This window comes from Mobula birostris, chromosome X (genome assembly GCF_030028105.1).
Source record: "Mobula birostris isolate sMobBir1 chromosome X, sMobBir1.hap1, whole genome shotgun sequence".
Taxonomy (NCBI): Eukaryota; Metazoa; Chordata; class Chondrichthyes; order Myliobatiformes; family Myliobatidae; genus Mobula; species Mobula birostris.
Genome location: NC_092402.1, coordinates 52,622,299 through 52,642,790, shown reverse-complemented (window position 1 = coordinate 52,642,790; position 20,492 = coordinate 52,622,299). Strand labels below are relative to the sequence as shown.

Here is a 20,492-nt window from a genome sequence, read left to right as displayed (position 1 = left end):
GTTTGGGGATGAGGGAAGGTCAGTGATACTGAAGGGCCGGCGCAGACATGAAAACTCACACACAGTGCCGGAGGTCTGATAGCTCTCAAAGTGAACCACGGCCGCCAGCTGTCGCCTCACCTAAAGCCAGAGAGACCAAGTTTAGAACCTTCCTCACCCGACCTTCCTCCTTGACCATCACTACCGCTCCTCACTCTCTCCTCATTGCTGTCACTCCCATGCCTTTCCGTCCTCAATGCCCATCCTTCTGCATCACCCCCTACTTCCCTTTCTCCCCCTCCCTCCCTCCCTCTCCCTCCCCCATCCTCCCTCACCACATCTCTACTCAGCTCCCCTCTTTTCCTCACCACCCCTCCCTCAGGGTAAGCCCCTGATGACACAAAACCCACCGTATGGGAAAGATGGAGGACGGCCTTGACGTGAGTCAGCTCCTCAAAAATCATTTCCACATCTTCCGCTGTCCTCTGCGAGGGTCTGTGTCGGAAGCAAGGGGAAAGTCAGGGAAGAGAAGAGAAGGAAGGGGAGAGAAGGAGGGAGCGACACCATCAGCATCCACACCTCTCATTCCTCATCTCTGAAACACCATGCCATCCCATCACACACTGCCGGGGTCAGACACAGAGTGAATCTCCCTCCACACCGTCCCATCACACACTCCCAGGGTCAGACACAGAGTGAATCTCCCTCCACACTGTCCCATCACACACTCCCAGGGTCAGACACAGAGTAAATCTCCCTCCACACCGTCCCATCACACACTCCCAGGGTCAGACACAGAGTGAATCTCCCTCCACACTGTCCCATCACACACTCCCAGGGTCAGACACAGAGTAAATCTCCCTCCACACTGTCCCATCACACACTCCCGGGGTCAGACACAGAGTGAAGCTCCCCCCACACTGTCCCATCACACACTCCCAGGGTCAGACACAGAGTGAATCTCACTCCACACCGTCTCATCACACACTCCTGGGGTCAGACACAGAGTGAATCTCCCTCCACACTGTCCCATCACACACTCCCGGGGTCAGACACAGAGTGAATCTCCCTCCACACTGTCCCATCACACACTCCTGGGGTCAGACACAGAGTGAATCTCCCTCCACACCGTCTCATCACACACTCCCAGGGTCAGACACAGAGTGAATCTCCCTCCACCCTGTCCCATCACACACTCCCAGGGTCAGACACAGAGTGAATCTGCCTCCACACCGTCTCATCACACACTCCCAGGGTCAGACACAGAGTGAATCTCCCTCCACACCGTCTCATCACACACTCCTGGGGTCAGACACAGAGTGAACCTCCGTCCAGAGTGACCCGTCACACAATCCTGGGGTCAGATACTGTGAAGCTCCCTCCACTCAGTCCCATCACATAGTCATCACTCACGGTGTGCGGAGAGCGGCAGTGAGGACTGCCTCTTGCCCGTGGAGTGTGAGGAGTGAAAGTGCCTCGTTCAGTTCCTCCTCTTCATCTTCCTCCCGATCCCCTGCAGCCTCCTGGGTCCTCGCTGGGGTCTGTGTGAACTGGTAGAAGTGGTTGTCCCGGTCCTGGAATCTCTCCCTCGATTTTACTGCAGGATGGGAGGGTGCAGGTTTGGATCAGCAACCAAAATGGGAAGGCTTTGAGGGACAGAGCAGTCATGAGGGTGGAGCACTGTGCTCTTGGAGGGGTGGTGAGGAGGAAAGGGTGGCATGAGGTGCGGTTATTGGTAATTTTACTGACATCACACAGCACGGAGACGGGTCCTACCATTTCATGCTGACCAAAATTCCCATCTAAGCCAATCCCAACTGGCTACATTTGGCCCACACCCCTCTAAATGTTTTCTATCCATTTGCAAAGTGGCTTCTAAGTATTGTCTGGCAGTTCATTCCATATACGGATCACCCTCTGTGTGAAAGGTTGCCGCTCAGGTTTCTACTATATCTCTTCCCTCTCACTTTAAACCTGTGCCCTTTGGTTTCAGAGTCCCCTTCTGGGGGGGGGGGGGGGGGGGCGCAGGGGGGGGGAGAAGAAAGATTATGACCTTATCTGCACCCCTCATAGTTTTATAAACCTCTATCACCCTCCAAGCCTATCCAGCCTCTCCTTATAACTCAAGCTCTCCAGTCCCGGCAACTTTTCCACACCCTCTCCAGCTTAATCCCATGCTTTCTGTAGATCAGTGGTCCCTAACCACCGGGCCGTGGACTGGTACTGGGCCGCAAAGCATGTACGATACGAGTCAGCTGCACCTTTCCTCATTCCCTGTCACACACTGTTGAACTTGAACATGGGGTTGACAACTGTCCTGTATTAGCCGGGACATCCCATATATTGGGCTAAATTGGTTTGTCCCATACAGGACCACCCTTGTCCCGTATTTCCCCCGCTAAGGTAGAGCATTCCTATGAAACCTTTCGTGCTGAGATGGGGTGAAGCGAAGAAGCAATTACCATTAATTTATATGGGAAAAATTTATGAGTGTTCCCAGCCCCCAAAAATAACCTAACAAATCATATCAAATAACACATAAAACCGAAAATAAATAACACTAACATATAGTAAAAGCAGGAATGATATGATAAATACACAGCCTATATAAAGTAGAAATAATGTACATACAGTGTAGTCGGGAAGATGAAGGCAAAACAGATTCATGGGGAAAAAATCAGCACGTACACGCATGTGCACACAGGTGCCTGTGCAACACTTCATGGTCATGGTAGTCTTTCCCCGGGTAAAGTGTCCCGGGATTTGACTGCTACTTTTGTCCCTTACTTAGGAGTGAGAAAGTTGGCAACCCTAACTGTAAAAGACATGTTGAGGTGAGTTTAACCCTACTTGTACAACCACCCCCCCCCCCCCCCCCGGTCGGCTGGTCTGCAAGAATATTGGAATATTGTCAATATTAAACCGGTGCATGGTGCAAAAAAGGTTGGGGACCCCTGTGATAGATGGCCGACCAGACCAGGACATAATAGTCCAGTGTGGTGTCAGCGTTGTGCTGTACAGTGGTGACATGACGTCCTAACTCCTATACTCAAGGTGGTGAGGAACAGAGGGGCGTTGGGAAGGAAAGTAAAGTATGGGGGACACAGACTATAAGAATAGGGAGGCCACATTCCCACTTTACAGATCTTGGGTCAGAGCACAGCTGGAAGACTGTGCACAGTTCTGGTCGCCACACCACAGGGAGAATGTGACAAACCCAGAGAGGCTGCAGAGGAGACTCACCAGGACCTTGCTTGGGATGGAGTGTACCGGTCACGGGGTGAGACTGGGTCTGTTCCCCCTGGAGTGAAGTAGCCTGTGGCCCCTGATAGTATTACAGAATGAAGGCTGACAGGGCCGTTAAGAACACACATGCAACATGTCTGCCTTTATCAGTTGGGACACTGAGTTCAAGAGTCAGCAAGTTATGTTGCAGCTTTATAAAACTGTTCGGGCCGCATCTGGTCCGAATTAGATTCATTTCTGGTTGCCCCATTACAGGGAGAGTGTGGGAGCTTTGGAGAGGGTGCAGAATAGGTTCACCAGGATGCTGCCTGGATGAGAGGGCGTGAGCTATAAGGAGAGGCTGGACAAACCTGGGTTGTTTTCTGTGGAGCGACGGAGACTGATAGAGGAGACCGGAGAGTGGTTTAGAATATTATGAGAGGCATAGATTGAATAGGGAGCTGGTATCTCTTTCACAGCGTCGAAATGTTTAATAGTATTTCATAATTTCCTGGCATAATTTACATATTACTATTTAACTATTTATGGTTCTATTGCTATTTATTATTTATGGAGCAACTGTAATGAAAACCAATTTCCCCTGGGATTAATAAAGTATGACTATGACTATGCACTTAAAATCAGAGGAGCTGGGCGGAGCAAGTAGTTTTACACAGGATGATGCCGTCAAGGTTGGTGGTAGGGGTAAATACGATGCAGGTGTGTAAGAGTCACATGGTTGTGCTGAGGGAGGGGCGGTGAGGAGGGAGCGTCACGTTGTGGGAGGGGTGGTGAGGAGGGAGCGTCACGTTGTGGGAGGGGCGGTGAGGAGGGAGCGTCACGCTGTTGGAGGGGTGGTGAGGAGGGAGCATCATGCTGTGGGAGGGGCGGTGAGGAGGGAGTGTCATGCTGAGGGAGGGGTGGTGAGGAGGGAGCATCATGCTGTGGGAGGGGCGGTGAGGAGGGAGTGTCACGTTGTGGGAGGGGTGGTGAGGAGGGAGCATCATGCTGTGGGAGGGGCGGTGAGGAGGGAGCGTCACGCTGTGGGAGGGGTGGTGAGGAGGGAGCATCATGCTGTGGGAGGGGCGGTGAGGAGGGAGTGTCACGTTGTGGGAGGGGTGGTGAGGAGGGAGTGTCACGTTGTGGGAGGGGTGGTGAGGAGGGAGTGTCACGTTGTGGGAGGGGTGGTGAGGAGGGAGCATCATGCTGTGGGAGGGGCGGTGAGGAGGGAGCGTCTCACTGTGGAAGAAGATGATGACATAATGTAAAGCTCACCGGACTGCAGCAACCCTTCCTCCATGAGCAGTTGCCACACACCAGCTGCCTGGGTCCTGCAGTGCACCAGGGGGTTGTTCTGTAGTAAACTGTCAACCATCTCCCGTCCCGAACAACACTGTCTGCTGGTGAGAGACAGGAACATCAGTCGCTACATATCTCTCTTTCTGAAGAAGAAGGAATCTGATAGGAGAAGACAGTGGACCCATGGGAGCAGGAGCAACAGAGAGAGGTGATGGGCAGTTGAGGAGAAGATATGGGGTGAGATGAGAGTCAGAATGGGGAAAGGGAAAAGAGAGAAGTTGGAGGAGGACAAATTACTGGAAGTTAGAGAAATTGGTGTTGATGCTGGCAGATTGGAGACTAACCAGACAGAATATGAGGTGTTGCTCCTCCACTGCATTTGGCCTCATTGTGGCAGTAGAGGAGGCCATAGATGTTAAAATGGAAATAGGAAGTCAAACTGAAATAGTGGCCACTGGGAAACCCAGCGTGTTGTGGCAGGCAGAGCAAAGGTGCTAGACAAAGCTACGTCTGATTTCGCCAATGTAGAGGAGTCTGCCAGGAAGCTCCAGATACAGTAGATAACCCTGACGGACTCGCAGGTGTAGTGTCAACTTATCTGAAAAGACTATTTGGGGTGAAGGAGGAGGTGAACGGGCAGGGGTAGCACTTGTCTCATAATATGCAGGAAGTGCTAGATGGGAGATTAGTGGGGAGGAACAAGTGGAGCAGGGAGTCACGTAAAAAATTACACGTGCGTTGTTATATGACCTCCTTTAAAAACTAGATACAGTATGTTTGCTACATCTTAGTAGCCAGCTGAAAGCATTGGGGAGTGAGGGGGTTGGGAAAGGAAGCACAAACTAAAGCAGTCAAAATATAAATAGATGGAAAACCTCATCAAAGCCTTTGGATATGTATCCTTGCTCATAAACTGAAGCACGTTACATGAAATAGGATTGCATTTTAGAGCCCTGTCAATGCCTCATGATAAAAGGTGGAAAACTGTTCAAATATTAACAGTGTTATTAGCAAGAGACTAACAAATTTAGTTTTAGCATTAAATTCTACTTTCATAACACACAAAGAACTAATCAGGTCAGTCAACATTTTTTCAAAATTTACACAAACATTAAATCAAACATTTTGTTGAACTTAAATGGTGGCGATAAAAGTCTATTTCTTTCAGCGTATCCATTAAGATAATGGGCTTGTGTTAATGTATTGAGAGATATTGGGGAGCTTTGTACAAGAATTTAAATCAAATAAAATGCTAAAAAAAATTGCCCTATTAAAAATACTTAATCTGTGCAGGAATTAGAAAATAAGTACTGGGACAAAGGTATCTTTAAAATCTGTACTCCTTGTGCTAAAAATGTGCCAACGCACTGTGTAATGATCTGATCTGTGTGAACAGTGTGTAAAACAAGCTTTTCAAATCATGACAATAATAAGCCAATTCCAAACCTTCAGCTGCCCAGGTCCCTGAGCTCTGGAACTCCCTCCCTACACCTCTCCATCCCGACTGATCTCCCCAACACAACCCCCCACTCAGTGTCACTCTCCCCACTCTGACTCCACCTACCTCTGTTTCCTCTGTCCCTAATTTACCCTCATCGAGCCCCCGGGGGTGGGGGGGGGTGTAGATAGTTCCAAACATTCATCTTACTCTCCTCTCTGGTGTAGAAACTCTGTCCCCTCATTCCCAGACTGGAACGCATGGTTGTAAAAAGAAACTTTTTCCCTGTCCCTCTCCCCTCCAATGAGATCTCCTCTCATTCTCCCAAACCCCAGAGAGTTCAGGACCCAGCCTGCTTGATCTCTCCCCACAGGGCAACCTCCTCTGTCCCAGGGATGGGTCTGGTGGAATCTCTATCGCACTGTCTCTGTGACTCCTCCCCACCTCTCCCAGAGACTCTTCACCCCTTCAACCTCTGAGCCCTCCCCTGCCACTCCTGATCCCCTCACCCTCAACCCCTCCCTGACTGACCCAATCCCTCGCCATCCACCTGCACTCACCCTGATCCCTGAAGCCCCATCGACTTTACCCGCTCTACAACCCCAGCCCCTCCCCACATCCCACACAAACCCCACCTACCGCAGGGATCTGAGGTGCAGTCTCCGGTCGCGCATCAGCTCTGGGTTCGCTGACAGGAGATAGGCTTGGAGCAGGAGACCAGCCTGGGTCACCTTCCCCCTCACGTCCTGTGGGGAGAGGGGAAAAGAGAGATGAACCACCTTCCCCATTCCTGCGGATATCCAGGACATCCTCCCAATCCGGGGCATATCCGGGACAACCTCCCCATTCCTGGGTGCTTCTGGGAGTCCATTCCCATTCCCGGGGGTACCTGCACACAGCTCCCCTTCCCAGTTAAGCCTCAGCTCCCCATCCTCCTACCTTCCAGACAAGCAGGGAGTTGTTCCCGATTCCTGACCCCACACACTCACCTCCTGCATCGATCCATGGTCTTGTGGCAGGGGATGCTCTAGGAATGGACTCTGGAAGAGGAGAGGGAGGTGGTTACTTGGTTTGTGTGTGAGAGGGGACAGGGGGAGAGAGAGAAGTTGAATGAGGGGGAGAGAGGGGGCAGAGGAAAGAGGAGGGGGAGTGAGAGGGGGCAGAGGGGTGGAGAGAGGGGGCGAGAAAAGGAGGAGGGGGATGGTTTTTCCCTCAGCACTGACTCATCTCAGACTCTGGGAGTTTGGTGATCTCCAGACTCTACATATTCCCTCTTCTCCCCCCTCCCCCACTGCTGTGTACATTATCAGACATTCCATCGGGGGGAGTGGGAGAATGACTGCCTTTTCTCTGTTCTCCAATCAACCATTCCCGCCCCAGAAACCTGACCTTCCTGTGAGTCCCAGCCTCCAGGCAAGGTTGTACCATTTGTGGCTGATATCAATAAACTTCTCGACGTCACTGACAAAACCGGTCTGGGAGCTGCGTCAGGCAAACACACACACACATACACACACACACAGATAGGTGCGCGCACACACACACACACACACACACACATGCATAAACACATACACACACACACACACACACACACACACACACATGCATAAACACAGATGTAAACATATAAACACTGACTCAGACACACAACACACTCACACACTCCTGTGACTAGTTGGGTGTCCCAGGGGTCAGTATTGGGAATCTGGATATGAATGTACATGGCAGGAATAGCAAGTTTGCTGATTGACAATACCAAATGAGGGGTTTTGTTGATAGTGAAACAGGTTACAATGTGGTCTTGGTCATTTCGGGAGATGGGCTGAAGAATGGCAAAAGGACTTCAACTTGGCTAAGAGTGAGATGATGGATTTTGGACATTCAGACATATACAGTAAATGGCAGGGCACTGATGAGTGTTGTGGAACAGAGGGACTTTGGAGTACAAATACACAGCTCACTGAAAGTGGCCGTGGAAGTAGACAGAGAGGTGAAGAAGGTGTTTTAGCATGCTGGCCTTCATCAGTCAAGGCATTGAGTTTAGGAATAAGGACGTCAGGTTGTAGTCGTGTAAGTAGTTGGTGAGGCCACACTTGGAGTGTTGGGAACAGTCTGGTCATCCTATTTTAGGAAAGGCATTTAGGGTGCGGAACAGATGTACTGGACCCGAGTTATCGGGAGAGGTTGGCCAGGCTAGATCTTTATTCCTTGGAGTGCAGGAGAATGAGAGGTGAACTCAGAGGTGTTTATAAAGGTTGAGGGGCATGAATAAAGTGGATGGTCATTGCCTTTTCCTCAGGATTGGGGAATCCAAAGCTAGAGAGCACAAATACAAAATAAGAGGGGAGATTTAAGAGAGAGAGAGGGAGAGAGAGATGGAAACGGAGAGGGAGAGGGAAAAAAGCAGGAGGGTATGATGCTTTCCAAGGTGACTTGCCTACCCTCACCCAGTGATTACAACCTGAGATGTCTGAAGAATCCAGAGGAACAACATCCTCATCAGTTCCCAGTGACAGAGGCACTGAGCCAAATCTTAATCAAAACCATCTGGTGAATAAACAGGAGATCCTCTGGTGAAAACTGGCTCATGCATGTCTCAGTATAATACGATACACTGGCCAACAATAGCCTTGATACAGACACACACATTGGTCTCATCAAGTCCAGACAGGTACTAGTCTACAAAGATAATCTCTCAAGACACTAGCTCAGTCTTATGGTATTATGCGGGAGTTCAGAGACATTTGCATGCATCAAAGTTCAAATTTCAAAGAAAATTTATCATATCACCATATACACCCTGAGATTCTCTTTCTTGCGGGCATCCTCAACAAATCCACAGTAGAAAAACAACAACAATAAATTCAATGAAAGACTGCACCAATGTGCAAAATAAAACAAGCCATGCAATAACAAACAAAAATAAGCAATAAGCATCGAGAACGTGAAATGAAGAGTTCTTGAACACGAGTCCATAAGTTGTGGAAACATTTCAATAATCGGGTAAGTGAAGTTGAAAGAAGTTATGACAGAAAGATTAGAATGCAAAGAGGTAGATCAGGACTCTGCATACACTCCCAGGGTCAGACACAGAGTGAATCTCCCTCCGCAACATCCCATCACACACTCCCGGTGTCAGACACAGAGTGAATCTCCCTCCGCAACATCCCATCACACACTCCCGGGGTCAGACACAGAGTGAATCTCCCTCCACACCATCCCATCACACACTCCCGGGGTCAGACACAGAGTGAATCTCCCTCCACACAGTCCCATCACACACTCCCAGGGTCAGACACAAGAGTGAATCTCCTTCCACACCGTCCCATCACATACTCCTGGGGTCAGACACAGAGTGAATCTCCCTCAACACTGCCCCATCACACACTCCCAGGGTCAGAGACAGAGTGAATCTCCCTCCGCAACATCCCATCACACACTCCCGGTGTCAGACACAGAGTGAATCTCCCTCCGCAACATCCCATCACACACTCCCAGGGTCAGACACAGAGTGAATCTCCCTCCACACCATCCCATCACACACTCCCGGGGTCAGACACAGAGTGAATCTCCCTCCGCAACATCCCATCATACACTCCCAGGGTCAGACACAGAGTGAATCTCCCTCCACACCATCCCATCACACACTCCCGGTGTCAGACACAGAGTGAATCTCCCTCCACACTGTCCCATCACCACTCCCGGTGTCAGACACAGAGTGAATCTCCCTCCGCAACATCCCATCACACACTCCCGGGGTCAAACAGAGAGTGAATCTCCCTCCACACTGTCCCATCACACACTCCCGGGGTCAGACACAGAGTGAATCTCCCTCCGCAACATCCCATCATACACTCCCAGGGTCAGACATGGAGTGAATCTCCCTCCACACCGTCCCATCACACACTCCCGGTGTCAGACACAGAGTGAATCTCCCTCCACACCGTCCCATCACACACTCCCGGGGTCAGACACAGAGTGAATCTCCCTCCACACCATCCCATCACCACTCCCGGTGTCAGACACAGAGTGAATCTCCCTCCGCAACATCCCATCACACACTCCCGGGGTCAAACAGAGAGTGAATCTCCCTCCACACTGTCCCATCACACACTCCCGGGGTCAGACACAGAGTGAATCTTCCTCCACATTGTCCCATCACACATTCCCAGCATCAATACTTCATGAACACAGCCCTCCCTACCACATTGTTCATTAAAGATTCCCACCACCTGGGGCATGCCAGCACAAATCATTGAAGTACAGAAGGCTGAAGTCCAACACCTCCTGATTCAGGAACAGCTACTTTTCTTCAACCATTCAGTTCTTGAACCAACCAGCCGTATCCTAATCACCACCTGCGTACAGCAACACTGTGACCAGTTTACACGACACTGGACTTTGTTTGTGCTCGAATTGTGTTCGTTCTGGTAAAATTACGCAGATTTTAAAGTGCTTTTCTTGTGAATGTTGATTCTGATACTCTGTGCCTGTGATGCTGCTGCAAGTTTTTCATTGCACCTGTGCACACTGCGACTTGTGCAGGTGACAATAATCTCCACTGCTGCCCCTGTTTGAGTACTTGAAGGGTTGTTCAGATCGCGTATGGTGTGTGGCCTTCATTAGTTGGGGATTGAGTTCAAGAGCCACGATGTTGCAGCTCCATAAAACCGTAGTTAGATCACACTTGGAATATTGTATTCAGTTCTGGTCACCACATTACAGGAAGGATGTGGAAACTCTCGAGAGGGTACAGAGGAGACTTACAAGGATGCTGGATTAGAGAGCACGACTTGTGAGGAAAGGTTGAGCAAGTTATGGCTTTTCTCTTTGGAGCAAATGAGGATGAGAGGTGATGTGATAGAGATGCACAAGATGATAAGAGGCATAGATAGAGTGGATAGCCTGAGACTTTATCCCAGGGTAGAAATGGCTGATATGAAGGGGGCATAATTTTAAGAGGTACTCCAAATACTCCAAATGCAGTCCGACCAATGCCTTAAAAAGCCTCAGCATTACATCCTTGTTTTTATATTCTAATCCTCTGGAAATGAATGCTAACATTGCATTTGCTTTCCTTACCATTGCCTTCACCTGCAAGTTAACCCTTAGGGAATCTTGCAGGAGGGCTCCCAAGTCCCCTTGCACCTCTGATTTCTGAATTCACTCCCCCGTTAGAAAATATTCCTTCTACCAAAGTGCATGACCACACACTTCCCTGTACTGTATTCCATCTGCCACTTCTTTACCCATTCTCCCAATCTAAGTTCTTCTGCAGACTCGCTGCTTCCTCTACACTACCTGCCCCGCCAACTGTCTTTGTATCGTCCACAAACTGCAGAGGAAGCAGTAGGGAGGGAGCACTGAGCTGTGGGAGAAGAGAGGGGGTAAAGAGAGGGGGAAGAGAGAAGGAAAAGAAAGGGGGAAAGAGGAAGAGAGGAGTAAAGAAAGAGATAAAGAGAGGGGGCTAAAGAGAGGGGGTTAAAAGAAGGGGGTAAAGAGGAGAAAGAGAGGGGGAAGAGGGTGGGGAAAGAGGGTGAGGAAGAGGGTGGGGAAAGAGGGGAAGAATTGGGATTAGAGAGAGAGGGAAGAGAAAGGGGGTAGAGGGGTGGGAGAGAGATGAAGAGAGGGGGTGACATGGGGAGAGGGAGAGAGGCAAAAATAGGGAGGGGATAGAGAGAGAGGTATAGAGAGGGGGATATAGGGGTCAGAGAGGGAGTGAAATGGGAATAGAGAGTGGGAGATAGAGGAGGTGAGAGGGGCAGAGAGAAGGGGAGAAGGGGTAGAGAATGAGGAATGAGAGGGAGAGAGAGGGGAAGAAAGAGGGGGAGAGACGGGGGAGAGAGAGAGGGTAAGGGTGAGGGAAAGAGAATAATAGTGGGCAAAAGATGAGTGAGACAGTGAGGGACTGAGGGACAGATAGTGTGAAAAAGAAAGAGAGGAGAGATGCAGGTTTGCCTGCTGTGATCAATCAACCATCTACCCATCGTATTCCTTGAACAGTGGCAATGGAGCCCCTCGGGGTTTGGAGACTGTACTTCTGAGCCCAGGGAATCTCCATTTCTCCCTGGATCCTTCACATGATGCTCCTGGTTTCCTGCCGGTAGCTTCTCTCTCCTTCTCTCTCTCTCTTTCTCGGCTCCCAGTTCCAGGACGTCCGGGAAACTCCTGTCATTCCGCTGGGAACGTCTTTCCCATCACTCACGTCTGGGGCTTCGTCCCTCGCTGATTCCTGGTCTCCTAGTTCGACAGCTCTTTCATTGCCCTCTCCCCTCCAGCTGAGGTGACACGGCAGGACAGGCTTCACCTTGTGTGTCCCGGCTGAGTAAATATTTGGAGAGTTCCTTGAAGGAGGGCGGGGAAGGAGCGCGCGCCCGTGTGTGTGTGTGTGTGTGTGTGTGTGTGTGTGTGTGTGTGTGTGTGTGTGAGAGAGAGAGAGAGAGAGAGAGAGAGAGAGAAGGGGTACAGGGAAGAGGCAATGGGAGAGAGTGAAAAGGGGTAGAGAGAGGGGGAGGGTGGGAAGGAGAGAGGGGGAGAGAGAGACAAACAGAGAGAGTGGGGGGGAACAGGGAAGAGATAATGGGAGAGAGTGAAAGTGGAGAGAAAGGGGAGGGGAGGGAGAGAGGGAGGGGGTAGTGAGGGAATCCCGGATTTGACCCATGAATGTTGGACTCTCACTCACTCACCTCCCTCCCCTCGTCCACCTGTCACCTGAACCCCCTCTACTCCACCTTCCATCAAGAAGACCCCATCTCTCAGACTGTGGGTCTCCACCATAGAACAAAACGGAGGCATCCCTTCCCCCTGCCTCTCTGCTTCTCTCTCTCTCTCTCTCTGTCTTGTCTCCTCCTTCTCTCCTGCTCTCTCTGCCTCTTTCATTCTCTCTCTCATTCTTTTCTTCTTCTCTGTCTCTTTCACCCCTTTGCCTCCCTCTCTCTCCATCTTTATCAACCTCTTTCTCTCTCCCTCGCTCTGTTCCTTTCTCCCTCCCCCTCTCTGTCTCTGTCACTGCCTGTTTTACTCTCTGTTCCTTTCTCCCTCCCTCCCCTCTCCCTCTCTCTCACACACTGTCTCTCTGTTCCTTTCTCCCTTCCTCTCTCTGTCTTTCTCTCTCAGTCCTTTAGTCTCTATTTTTTTACCTCTGCTTCTGCCATTCTCTCTCTACCTATCTCTCCATCTCTCTCTTGTACTTTTCTCTGCTCCCTCCTATCTTCCTATGACCCTCTCTCTCCCTCTCTGCTCTTCACCTTTGCCTGTCTCCCTCTCCTCTCTCTCTCATCTCCATCTCCCTCTATCTCTCTCTCCTCCTCCTCAATGTCAACAAAGCAAAAGAGCTGGTCATTGACTTCAGGAAGAGAGGAGTGGGGTGGCGCACATTCTCCTGTCTACATCAACAGTGCTGAGGTTGAGAGAGTTGAGAGCTTCAAGTTTCTAGGAGTGAGCATCACCAATAGACGGTCCTGGTCCAACTAGATTACTATCACAGCCAAAAAGGATCACCAACACCTACCTCTACTTCCTCAGGAGACTAAAGAAATTCAGCATATCCCCATTGATCCTTACCAATTTTTACAGATGCACTATAGAAAGCATTCTGTCTGGATACAACATGGCTTGGTACAGCAACTGCTCTGCCCGTGATCGCAGAGTTGTGGACACAGCTCAATACATCACGGAAACCAGCCCCTCCTCCATGGACTCTGTCTACACTTCTTGCTGCTCAGTAAAGCAGGAAATCATCTCAGACATTCTCTCTTCTCAAAGTTCAAAGTAAATTTATTACCAAAGTACACATATCTCACCATATACAACCCTCAGATTCATTTTCTTGTGAGCATTTACAGTAAGTCCAAGAAACACAATAGAATCAATGAAAAACTGCACCCAACAGGATGGACAAACAAATGTGCAAAAGACAACAAACTGTGCAGATACAAAAGAAGAAAAAAAGAAATAATAATAGTAAATAAATAAGCAATAAATATCGAGAACAAGATGAAGAGTCCTTGAAAGTGAGTTCATTGGTTATAGAAACATTTCAGTGATGGGGTGACTGAAGTTGAGTGAGGTTATCCCCTTTGGTTCAAGAGCCTGATGGTTGAGGGGTAGTAACTGTTCCTGAACCTGGTGGTGTGAGTCCTGAGGCTCCTGTACCTTCTTCCAGATGGCAGAAGTGAGAAGAGAGCATGGTCTGGGTGGTGGGAATCCCTGATGATGGATATTACATTCCTGTGACAATGCTCTGTGTAGATGTGCTCAATGGTGGGGAGGGCTTTACCCATGATGGACTGGGCTGTATCCACTACTTGTTGTCAGATTTTTAATTCAAGGGCATTGGTGTTTCCATACTAGCCTGTAATGCAACCAGTCAATGTACATCTACAGAAGTTTGTCAAAGTCTTAGATGTCATGCCGTATCTTCACAAACTTCTAAGGAAGTAGAGGTGTTGCCATGTTTTCTTTGTAATTACACAGGATGGGTTCTTTGAAATGATAACACTGAGGAATTTAAAGCTGCTGACCCTTCCACCTCTAATCCCCCAGTGAGGACTGGCTCATAGACCTCCGGTTTCCTCCTCCTGAAGTCAATAATCAGCTCCTTGGTTTTGCTGACATTGAGAGAGAGGTTATTGTTGTGGTACCACTCAGCCGGATTTTCGGTCTCCCTCCTATATGCTGATTCATCACCACCTCTGATTGAGGCAACAACAATGGTGTGGTCAGCAAACTTAAATATGGCATTGGAGCTGTGTTTAGCCACACAGTCGTAAGTGTAAAGCAAGTAGAGAAGAGGGCGAACCACATAGCCTTGTGGTGCACCTGTGCTGATGGAGATTGTGGAGGAGATGTTGTTGCCAATCTGAACTGACTGGGGTCTGCAAGTGAGGAAATCGAGGATCCAGTTGCACAAAGAGGTATTGAGGACAAGGACTTGAAGCTTACTGATCAGTTTTGAGGAGGTGATGGTATTGAATTCTATGCTGTAGTCAATGGAGAGCATCCTGATGTATGCATCTTTGCTATCCAGATGTTCCAGGGTTGAGTGAGGAGCCAATGAGATGGCATCTGCTGTGGACCTGTTGCTCCGGTAGGCAAATTGGAGTAGATCCAAGTCGCTTCTCAGGCAGGAGTTGATATGTTTCATCACCACCCTCTCAAAACACTTCATCACTGTGGATGTAGGTGCTACTGGGCCATAGGAATTGAGGCAGGTCACCAAGTTCCTCTTAGGCACCAGTACAAATGAAGTCTGCTTGAAGCAGGTGGGTACCTCAGTCTGCTGAAGCGTGAGGTTAAAGATATCGGTGAACAGTTGACCAGAACAGGTCTTTAGTACCTGGTCAGGTAACCCATCTGTGCCGGATGCTTTTAATGGTTCACCCTCCTGAAAAATGATCACACATCAGCCTCAGGGACTGAAATCACAGAATCATCAGGGGGTGTAGGAATTTGTGATGGTACCTCTACGTTTTGAGCAGAGAAGGCATTGAGCTCATCTGGAAGCAAAGCCCTGCTGTCTCCTATGTCACTTGATTTAACTTTATGAGAGGTGATAGTATTCAAGCCCTGCCACAACTGTCGAGCACCCTTTGTTGATTCAAGTTTAGTCCTGAATTACAACTTCACCTGTGAGATGGCTTTCCTGAGATTGTACCTGGACCTCTTGTAACTTTCTTGGTTGCCAGACCTGAATGCTTCTGATCTGGGCTTCAGCAGATTGTGGATCTCATGGTTTATCCAGGGAAGACTCTGAATGATTCTGTGATGGCACACTCATCTACAACTGTCTTAATTAAAGTCTGTTACAACCATGGTGTATCCATTCAGATCCTCTTATGAGTCCTTGATCACGGCCCCCCCTCTGCCTCCCGCGACCACCTCTTTGTTGTCCTAATCTCTGGAGCCTCGTTCTTTAGCCTCTGCCTGTATGCAGGTAGATAGAGCCAAGTGATTACACTTCCCAAAATGTGGTCTGGGATGGAACGGTTGGTATTCCTTATCATAGTATAGCAGTGATTGAGTGTGTTAGAAACATAGAAAACTACAGCACAATACAAGCCCTTCGGCCCACAATGCTATGCCGAACATGTACTTACCTTAGAAGTTACCTGGGGTTACCTATAGCCCTCTATTTTTCTAAGCTCCATGTACCTATCGAGAGTCTCTTAAAAGACCCTATCGTATCCAATTGGGAACACTGGTGCTGCAGTTTGTATGCTGATGATAATTGGGCAGAGATTTCTTTAGACAAGCCTGATTGAAGTCCCTGATTAGCAGTCGAAATGCATCAGAGTGGACTGTTTATTCTCTCCCCTCCCATTAGGCAGAAGATACAAGAACCTGAAAGCACAATCCACCACCTCAAGGACAACTTCTATGCCACCGTTATCAGGCTATTGAATGGTCCCCCTAGTACAATAAGATGGACTCTTGGCCTCACACTCATTATGACCTTGCACATTATTGTCTGCCTGGACTGCACGTTCTCTGTAACTGTAACACTTTATTCTGCTTTCTGTTATTTTTCTTCTCATTCGACCTCAATGTACTGTGTAATGATCTGATCTGTGTGAACAGTATACAAGGCAAGCTTTTCACCGTATCTCAGTATATGTGACAATAATAAACCAACACACACACAGCAAGATCTCACAAACCAACCTCCTCCCAGGGGTCGGTAGGAGAAGGAGGGGTAGCAAGCCTTTCTTGCTCACCCACAAGGTCCACAACCCAGTCTTGGCTCAGCACCTCTCATCCCTCTGCTCCTACCAATGTGCTTCCCTGTAATGGAACGCACCCGCTGGGACGGAGAGAAATCCCGAGTTCAGCGGTAGAAAGCTGTGCCGCTTGAACAGCCTCTATAAAGTCAGCAGTGACACCACTATTGCTGGCAGAATCTCAGATGGTGACAAGAAGGCGTACAGGGGTGAGATGGATCAGCTGGTTGAGCGATGTCACAACAACAACCTTGCAGTCAGCATCAGTAACACCAGGAATTGATTGTGGATTTCAGGAATGGGAAGTTGAGTGAACGCACACCAGTCCTCATTGAGGGGTCAGCAGTGGAAAGGGTGAGCAGCTTCAAGTTCCTGGGTGTCAACATCTCTGAAAATCTAACCTGGACTCAACTTATTGATGCAGTTACAAAGAAGGCCCAACAGTGGCTATATTTCATTAGGAGTTTGAGGAGATTTGGTGTGTCACCAAAGACTCAAACAATTTTCTAGAGATGTACCGTGGAGAGTATTTAGACTGGTTGCATCACCACCTGGTGTGGAGGCTCCAATGCCGAGGATCACAAGAGACTGCAGATAGTTGTAAACTCAGCCACATCCATCACAGGCACAAACCTCCCCAACATCGAGAACATCAGCAAGAGGCAGGACCTCAAGAAGGTGGCATCCATCACTAAGGATCCTCATGATCTGGGATGTGCCCTCTTCTCATTACTACCATCAGGGAGGAGGTACAGAAGCCTGATGACATACACTCAACATTTTAGGAAATGCTTCTTCCCCTCAACCATCAGATTTCTGAATAGGTCATGAACACTATCTATATCTAATTATTTTGGTCTTTCTGCTCTATTTATTTATTTAGAGATACACCAGTGCAGTCTGAGGGAAGACCTGACAGAGGTTTCTCAGATTAAGACAGGTATAGATATCGAATGACAGCTGGTATCTTTCTACCCAGAGTGGAAATATCTAACATCAGAGAGCATGCATTTAAGGTAAGAGGGGGTAAATTCACAGGAGACGTGTGGGGCAAGTTTCTTTTTTCTTTACACAGGATGCCTGGAATGTGCTGCCAGGGGTGGTGGTGGAAGCAGATACAACAGAGGATGTTCAAGAGACTCTTAGGCATGTGAATGTACAAAGAATGGAGGGATGTAGACATTGGGTAGGCAGAAAGGATAAGGCATTTAATTACTAGATTTAATTGGTTTGACACAACATTTTCGGCAGGGGGCCTATTCCTTTGCTGTACCGTTCCCTCACTGCCTCACCTACAGCACAGCACTCCCTCCTCAATGCCCCTCCAACAGCGTGGTGCTCCCTCCTCACCATACCTCCAGGAAATGGAGTCCCAGGAAAGAATTAACACACCCCCAACCCCCAGTGCTGGACTCTCCCCGTATGGGGACTTGTGTCTCAGAGGCCTCTACAATGAACATCAGTGTAGCGGCCACAATTAGTTTAACAGGAAGTCTGTGGTTTCCATCTCACTGACTCTCTCCTCACCCTACAGATGAACTTCGCCTTATCTCCCTCAATCCCCCCTCTATCTCTCATGCTCTCTTCTCTCCATCCTTCAATTGCTGTATCCCCACCCTCTCACTTTCTCCCTCTACTTTCCTTCTCGCTTCTTTTACCCCTTCTCCACTCCCCCTCCCTCTTTCTTCCCCCCTCCTCTCTCTCTCACCCACCTCTTTCCTCTATCTAAAACTCTCCCCCTCCCTCCTCCCTCCCTGGGTTTAAAGTTCCACAAGAATTACAGAGCACCTGCTCATCAATCAACATGACTGGGAGGTTCAGAAAGTGCAATAAAAAACTCCCAGAGAGTGGAATTTGCCTCGAGTTTGGGTGAGACAGTCACCAAACAACGTCGTGGCAAACATCTGTCACCATCCCCAGTGAGTCACAGAAAGACACAGAGAATCTTCCTGTATACCAGACCCCTGGGACTGTGTGATGGGATAATGTGTAGGGAGATTCACTCTGTGTCTGACCCTGGGAGTGTGTGATGGGACAGTGTAGAGGGAGATTCACTCTGTGTCTGATCCTGGGAGTGTGTGATGGGATGGTGTGGTTGGAGATTCAGTCTGTGTCTGACCCTGGGAGTGTGTGATGGGACGGTGTGGAGGGAGATTCACTCTGTGTCTGACCCCGGGAGTGTGTGATGAGACGGTGTGGAGGGAGCTTCACTCTGTGTCTGACCCTGGGAGTGTGTGATGGGACGGTGTGGAGGGAGTTTCACTCTGTGTCTGACCCTGGGAGTGTGTGATGGGATGGTGTGGAGGGAGATTCACTCTGTGTCTGACCCTCAGAGTGTGTGATGGGATGGTGTGGAGGGAGATTCACTCTGTGTCTGACCCTGGGAGTGTATGATGGGACAGTGTGGAGGGAGATTCACTCTGTGTCTGACCCTGGGAGTGTGTGATGGGGCAGTGTTGAGGGAGATTCACTCTGTCTGACCCTGGGAGTGTGAGATGGGACAGTGTGGAGGGAGATTCACTGTGAGTCTGACCCCGGTGTGGTGTGATTGGAGGGTGTTGGGGTTGCTTCAGACTGTGAGCACTTACCTCTGAATCCAGGGTTGAAGCCATTTTTCCCTGATTCTCCCAGGTTATATCGCATTCGCCTGCTGGTGTTTGATTGATCAGACAGCATCTGACTTTCACCGGAAATGGTGTAGGAAACCCCCCCCCTTACGTTGTTGGGGTTTGTGTAGAATTTGATTTTGTCGTGCAAAGCTTGTCAACCCACATCCTTCCTGCTCTTGTCTGTACCTTTAACATCCCACTCCTTTAGCCTCTCGGGGGGAAGCTGTGAGTCACAGGGCACAGTATTACATAGGAGAAAGCCCTTTGGCCCACATTGTCTCTGCCTGCCACTGCACGAGGATGTTGTCAAGATTTTAGGGATTGAGTTATAGAACCAGAATCAAGTTTATTATCACAGTGCAGAGCAGAGAAATAAAATTACTATCAATTACAGAAACAGTGCAAAAGAGGAATACCGGGGTCGTGTTCGTGGGTTCATGAACCATTCAGAAGTCTGAAGGCGGAGGGAAAGGAGCTGTTCTTGAATCATTAGAGTGTGTGTCTTCTGGTTCCTGTACCTCGTCCCTGGCGGTAGTATTGAGAAGAGGGCATGTCGCAGATGGTGAGGGTCCTCAGTGATGGATGCCACCTTCTTGAGGTATCACCTCCTGAAGATGCCCTCGATGGTGGGGAGGGTTGTTCCCATGATGTAGCTGACTGAGTTTACAACCCTCTGCGATCCTGTGCATTGGAGCCTCCACACACAGTCTGAATGCTCTCCACCATCCGTGTAGAAGTTTGCTAGTGCCTTTGGTGACATACCCAACCTTCTGAAACTCCTAACAAAGTACAGCCTTCTTTGTGTTGGGCCCAGGATAGATCCTCAGATATGTTGACACACAGGAACTTGAAACTGCTCACCCTTTCCACTGCTGATCACTCGATGAGGACTGGTGTGTTCTCCCAACTTCCCCTTATTGATATCCACAGTCAATTCCTTGGTCTTGTTGACACTGGATGTGAGATTGTTGTGATACCACTCAACCAGCTGATCTATCTCACTCCTGTACACCTCCATGACAGCATCTAAGACTGCTTACAACCGTGGTATCACTGTATCAGGTCCTCCCAGCTATTGCAATATGCCCTCCTGACCGACGCAGATCCATCCAGACCCTATACTTACACTCAACACACATAAAAGTTGCTGGTGAACGCAGCAGGCCAGGCAGCACCTCTAGGAAGAGGTACAGTCCAACTTTTATGTGTGTTGCTTGAAAT

At 49.2% G+C, this 20,492-nt stretch overlaps 1 protein-coding gene across 1 annotated transcript in view; it reads right to left on the bottom strand.

The window, feature by feature from the left end:
- The window catches only part of LOC140191513 (rap guanine nucleotide exchange factor 3-like), a 188,236-nt gene extending 168,912 nt beyond the window's left edge, over nt 1–19,324 (bottom strand). Inside the window, exons 1-7 of the mRNA XM_072248964.1 lie at nt 19,251–19,324; nt 6,931–6,981; nt 6,581–6,687; nt 4,480–4,604; nt 1,393–1,576; nt 390–474; nt 60–120 (exon numbers count right to left, since the gene is read on the bottom strand). Of these exons, the coding sequence (XP_072105065.1) occupies nt 60–120; nt 390–474; nt 1,393–1,576; nt 4,480–4,604; nt 6,581–6,687; nt 6,931–6,981; nt 19,251–19,274 (637 nt within the window). The 5' untranslated portion in view covers nt 19,275–19,324. The remainder of the gene's footprint in view (nt 1–59; nt 121–389; nt 475–1,392; nt 1,577–4,479; nt 4,605–6,580; nt 6,688–6,930; nt 6,982–19,250) is intronic.
- Between the last annotated feature and the right edge of the window lie 1,168 nt (nt 19,325–20,492).